Source organism: Lineus longissimus, chromosome 11 (assembly GCF_910592395.1).
Source record: "Lineus longissimus chromosome 11, tnLinLong1.2, whole genome shotgun sequence".
Lineage (NCBI taxonomy): Eukaryota > Metazoa > Nemertea > Pilidiophora > Heteronemertea > Lineidae > Lineus > Lineus longissimus.
In genome coordinates, this window is record NC_088318.1 from 18,488,646 (window position 1) to 18,494,740 (window position 6,095).

General features: G+C 42.0%; 1 protein-coding gene across 2 annotated transcripts; it reads left to right on the forward strand.

Annotated features, from left to right (window-relative positions):
* Positions 1-516: 516 nt before the first annotated feature.
* On the forward strand, positions 517-5,358 carry LOC135495530 (lysine--tRNA ligase-like). 2 transcript variants are annotated; one of them, XM_064784276.1, is made up of 11 exons: positions 517-566; positions 1,133-1,313; positions 1,633-1,774; positions 1,962-2,221; positions 2,455-2,767; positions 2,966-3,085; positions 3,280-3,442; positions 3,706-3,965; positions 4,117-4,329; positions 4,625-4,768; positions 5,020-5,358. In XM_064784276.1, exons 2-11 carry the CDS (start codon positions 1,159-1,161, stop codon positions 5,110-5,112), a joined length of 1,863 nt encoding a protein of 620 aa, XP_064640346.1. In that variant the 5' UTR covers positions 517-566; positions 1,133-1,158; the 3' UTR covers positions 5,113-5,358. The 2 variants fall into 2 exon arrangements, with proteins under 2 accessions (XP_064640346.1, XP_064640348.1); XM_064784278.1 differs by lacking the exon at positions 1,133-1,313 and having other exon boundaries at positions 528-566.
* The last annotated feature ends 737 nt before the right edge of the window (positions 5,359-6,095 follow it).

Sequence of the window (6,095 nt, forward strand, 5' to 3'; positions counted from 1 at the left end):
AGCTAATAGGGCGCGCACCGGCTGACCCAATCAGGGAATACGAGTCTGCAGACAAAATTTGCGTTGGAATATAAATGCGTGCTGAGGCTGCGACCACACCCAATCTAGCCCATCTTGAAATAGGCGCCGATTCGCTGTATTACCAAGTCGCATACTTATTACACCCTCCATGGCCCCTTATTAAACTGCACCACTGCACCCCTGCATCCTTTGTTGCACCACCACCTGCCTATGTTATGGTGTATCATCCACATTCAAATGCTCACCCCATGCACCGTTCAGCAAAAACCTTGCTGGTCAAGATGCCCCCACAACTCAAAAAAGATTAATGAATATTTTGGACGAAAATTGGTGTTCTTCCCCCGCCCCTGGTCCAAAAATGTAGATAGTTCGACGATACTGCACGACATGAAAGATAACTGTATTATGTCGCCCCCTCAATTTGCACGTGGCAAGAGCGCCATGACGCGTACGATTAGATCTGGTCTGCAGTCCAATCAAAAAGGTTGCGCCGGTATTTCATCACATGGCAAAATGGCAGAAAGCGGAGAGAAACTAAGCAAAAGGTAGACCGATTTGTCCTCTTTAATTGCACTTCTTCGTTTTGATGGTCGATTTGAATCGATGTAACAATACTTAAGACATATGACCGAATCATGATAAAATGTGATGCACGTTGTGGTAATCTAAGAGCTGAAAAATAGAACAAAATCAGAAATTGACCACCGACCAGTACCACTCGACGTCGTCCACACTGCTCACTGCATGTATTAGTGCATGCATGATTGACATGATTGATGCATGCAATATAGGCCTACATGTGTTATCAGCAAATGTCACTCCCACTGTCCTTTTTTGTGCCACTACAACTGTCAGTGACAGTGTCACTGTGTGATTGTGCCCAAACTCAATGCTCAGTCTGCTGAGTCTGATCATGGAGGTATTATTAAGATAATACCTCCATGGTCTGACGAGTGCAAATGTTGAAGACGAATTGAGACTGAGTTAAGGGGCCTGGGTCAATTTCTTTCACTCTTCCCCTTTTGTTTTTTCTTCAATCCAATTTTGGCATCAAATATGACATATTGTGTTGTCTTTTTCATCAATATGTTTTTCTTAATCCCCTTTACAGGTGTTAGTTTTTATCAAACCCCTAAAATGTTCCCGCCTACTGCTCAACTTCTGAAGACACTAGTTTTGGCTTGCCAGATCCGCAGTACCATTCAACTGGTTAGACTTGTGCTGACCCCTAGTGTCCGACAGACAACATTGCTCCATGCTAGGTTATGTTCACAGGATCTGAGTGAGAGAAGGTTGGTTTCAGTGTTAAATGTGAGCCTATACGTATTAAAAAAAGAAACAGGAAATCGGTAAAAATACCAGGCCTGATAGTGATATGCTTGAACTCAGCTTGCAATGATTTAAGAAGAGTATGATGTTTTTGCCTCCATGTTTGTAAGTCTATTTTTCAAAATCTTTGACAGGAATATGATAACTCCCTTAATCTTTGTTTTCCAACCCAAACTCCAACTGAAACCAACATTCTTTCATTCATTCTCAATACATATGAACCAACCATACTGACATTTCTACGCCTAGTCTTGTTGTTATATTGTCTTCTGTTCATTTCAGTGAGATCAAGCGGCGCTTGAAGGCTGAGAAGAAGGCCAAAGAGAAGGCAGAAAAAGCTGAAACTCAGAAGCCAGCTGCAGTAATAAAGAAAGCTGAGGCTGACAAACCTGAGGAAATTGATGAAGAGAATATTGATGCAAATGTGAGTACTCATTTATCATACTAAACACTTGGAGAGTATATGTAACATGTACTAGGTGACACAGAAAAAATTCTTTACTTTTCATTTTGAATAACTCTCATAATAGCAATTATAAATCACCAAACAAACTGTTCTTCTTTCTAGTTTGTTTGATGTCATTGACAAGATAGATACTGCTTTATTTCAGGAATTTTTCAAACTTCGGTCCCGGTGGGTGAGCCAGTGGAAGAGCAGCGGCGACCAACCATATCCACACAAGTTTAATGTTTCAATCAGTCTCGAAGGGTTTCTTGAGAAATACAGCAGCGTAGAAACGGGACAGACCTTAACTGATGAGACCGTTAGTATAGCAGGGCGACTTCACGCCAAGAGACCATCAGGGGCCAAGTTGTTGTTCTATGATATCCGAGGAGAAGGCGTTAAGTTACAAATCATGGCCAATGCCAAGTGAGTTTAATGCAGTTGTGTTTGCTTTGCAGGGCATTAGGCTATTACTACGAAGTTCAGACTATTGTAAAGATGAAAACGCAACCCCTTCATCTAGACAATAATGTTCACCACCACAGACCTCTTTGGCTGGGTGCTGTCATTATATTTTGACACAGTTTGGATTTCATTTTATTCAGGTTGGCGGCAAAGTTTTGGAAACTTATAGATGTCCACCTTCATTTTCATTTCAGGTCTTATGAATCAGAAGAAGCTTTCTACAAAATCAACGAGCGGTTACGGCGAGGTGATATTGTTGGTGTGACTGGTAGCCCAGGCCGAACCAAGAAGGGTGAACTAAGCATCATCCCCAAAGAAATGGTGCTGTTGTCTCCATGTCTGCATCAGCTGCCGCACATGCATTTCGGTCTTGTCAATAAGGAAACTCGATTTCGGCAGCGGTATCTCGATCTTATCATGAACGATTATGTCAAAAAGAAGTTTGTTGTGCGTGCACAGATCATCAGTTATGTCAGAAGATTCTTAGATGAAATGGGATTCTTAGAGGTGAGCAGTGCCCTACCTTCAGTTCTTGTTTGATCACAGGTTTGGGCGTACATAGGTCAAGACACAAGTCAACTTCTCACCACTTTCTGTCGAACTAGGCTACTCTCTCCAGGTCATTCAGCTCCAGTCCTATGGATTTTACCTCTGGCTTGTTTCATTGATTATTATCTCTTACAAGTATTCATTTGTTACTTTCAGATCGAGACTCCCATGATGAACATGATCCCAGGTGGTGCTACTGCGAAACCTTTCATAACACATCACAATGATCTGAACATGGACCTGTACATGAGAGTCGCCCCGGAGTTATATCACAAGGTATGGATCACTGGTCTCTTCAGAGTCACCCACCATTCACTGCCTTTAGCAGTTTGAGGACTGCCAGGACTAGTCTACTGTAAACCTGAAGCTATGTCTGCCACCTTACGCTACATTAAGTTGATGTTCTAGTTCAGCATTTTGTGTGTCTTTAGTCCAGATGTAATGGTATCTTACGATTTGCTGAATTTCAGATGCTTGTTGTTGGTGGTATCGACAGAGTGTACGAAATCGGTCGGCAGTTCAGAAATGAGGGAATCGACATGACCCACAACCCCGAGTTTACCACATGTGAATTCTATATGGCGTATGCTGATTACAACGACTTGATGAGTATAACTGAGCAGATGTTGTCAGGTGAGGTGTTGATGTGAATTCCTGTTACTAAGATTGAAGTTTTCAGTACACGGTAGACAAGTAGTCATGATAGCATAATGAACCATAGTCACTGTGAAGCATCTGAGCAGTAAGGGGACTTACATTAAAGCAAATCTAGTACTTGTAGAACACGAAATTAGCCTGGTGTTCTGGACTGAGATTGTCATACAGTGCTGGTAAAGACCTCCAGTAAGATCCAAGTCAACTCTTGTCAGACTGAAAATGTGCCGTTTACTTTCCAGGAATGGTGAAACATATTACAGGAGGTTACAAAGTGACGTACCATCCCGACGGTCCGGAGGGGCCGGCCGAGACGATCGACTTTACACCCCCTTTCAGGCGGCTCAACATGATACCGGACTTGGCAAAGAAACTTGGTGTGAAATTCCCCGCCCCTGACACGTTCTACAGTGAGGAGACAAAGCAATTCCTTGATAAACTGTGTCGGGATAATGGAGTGGAGTGCGCTAGTCCAAGGACGACCGCGAGGTTGTTAGATAAGGTGAGACCCCTTGTCAAATACTTTTAATGTACAGCTAGAAATGTCATTAATCATCTCCAGAATTATGAGATTTGGGAAAATATGATCATAATCTACAAAACATGGTAAAAAAACCTTGAGATGTTTTCTAACCGAAAGTTTTTAATTCCAGCTTGTTGGTGATTTCTTAGAAGTCGACTGCGTCAACCCTACGTTTATTTGCGATCATCCAGAGGTGATGAGTCCACTATCGAAGTGGCATCGATCGGTTAAAGGCCTGACTGAACGGTTCGAATGCTTTGTTATGAGGAAAGAGATCTGTAATTCCTACACAGAGTTGAACGACCCCATGGTACAGAGGGAGAGGTTTGAGAAGCAAGCAGCGGTAGGTTCATTTCATAGTTTGTAAGACCTGATGAAAGCTTGAGGCTGCAGGTTTTCTTATCAGGACGTGTGGAGTACCATATGATACCAAAACCCTTTAACTAAAACACCACATACTGGCACTGCGGATTGCCCAACAGTTTCCCAACCTCCTGCTTCTATGAAAAGGTGGTGTAGAATGCAAATTACACTTGTATGAACTGCACTGGGCTGTACATGTACCGTATTACTGAATACTAAGGTGAATCCTTTGCAACATGTCAAGTGGTTTGATTATTATTTGTTTTGTTCATCAGGACAAGGCTGCCGGTGATGATGAAGCAATGTTCGTGGATGACAACTTCTGTACCGCCCTGGAGTATGGCCTTCCACCTACAGCTGGCTGGGGATTGGGCATTGATCGTCTCACCATGTTCCTGACTGATTCGAACAATATCAAGGTACGTAATTTCAAAGGGAAGTTTAACCTCTATGCTACGGGACGTTCTTTGATGATGTTACTTAGCAATATTCATGGTAAAGGCATAACATCATTTGTTTTCTGAGGAGTTAAGATTGCCAATCTCCTCTGGTCTCTCAAGTTAGTAAAGTGACCTGTTACATGTGAACATGTAAACCTTATAAAGCCGGCCTCGAGGGTCAACTCTAATACAAAGGCTCGTGGTACTGAAGATTTTGTTGTCCGTTTCAGGAGGTGCTGTTCTTCCCGGCGATGAAGCCAGATCTTCACGGACCATCTGATGACAAGGCATTCGAAGATGGCAGTGTTAACAATGCTAATTAACGTCAGGGATCTTAGTACAATTCAAACCATCTTATTTTATTTATTGAATACATGATGGACCTCACGGACGTTTCTTTGACTTTAAGAATTCGTACACATATCCAAATTCTAGGAAGTTCTGCATTGACTTAGCTTTGGGTGTTCACCATGGAGGAAGTTGTGAAAGAAGTTGTACCATAGTAACATATGGGAAACTGTAATTCAACAATGGGAAATTCATTCAACTAATAAATTCTTCTGATCAAACATGTTTTTCATTCTTTTGTGTGTATCTGAAGATTCAAGGGTCAGGAAATGTTTCATACAGCCTGCGTCAACTTTTTTCCTAATTAGTCTCCGTCAACCTACGTATGTAGGGTTGAAAGGAGACTCTTGGTTTAGCTAGGCAAATTCCCCCAATTTATAACCCCGTTCCATGTGACTACGGTGTATGCAATGCACTATGTATATCATTAGTGATTGGAGAACCCAGGTGGATTCGTGTTCGCGAAGTTTAGGGAAAACTGGACATTAAGTAAATCAAATAGTATAATGAGTTGTTTATCGAAACATCAAAGGTGTGCAGTGCGAATTTTCAGAATTATTTAGCGAGCAATAACGACATATTTTAGGGGACGAGACAGCCGTTTGGCGATGGGTCGTGAAAATTTGATCCGCCATTACACAATCTCCAAACGAGACGTATTATGCGACCATATTCCCTGCCAATTTCGATTTCCGCCATTGCACATTCTCCAAATGAGACGTATTATGCGACCATATTCCCTGCCAACCCCAATTTCGATAGCTTCCATGTTGGACAGGAAGTGGCCCGTGGAAATGGACTGAAAATGGCCGCAATTGATCAATTCGTACTTAAGAGCAACGATTACAGGAACACACTTGATTTGACATAAATTGAAATCTTTTATGATTCATTGTTGTTATAAGTTATTCTGGCTACAAACAAATTTTCGCGGCAACAATAGTGGTCAATACAGGCA

What these genes read in the sequence shown, in the direction of transcription:
- LOC135495530 (XM_064784276.1), top strand. Translation starts at nt 1,159, where the DNA reads ATGTTCCCGCCTACTGCTCAACTTCTGAAGACACTAGTTTTGGCTTGC. An exon ending in ATGAAATGGGATTCTTAGAG is followed by an intron (nt 2,768 to 2,965) that starts GTGAGCAGTGCC and finishes TGTTACTTTCAG; the next exon opens with ATCGAGACTCCCATGATGAA. An exon ending in AACTGAGCAGATGTTGTCAG is followed by an intron (nt 3,443 to 3,705) that starts GTGAGGTGTTGA and finishes TTTACTTTCCAG; the next exon opens with GAATGGTGAAACATATTACA.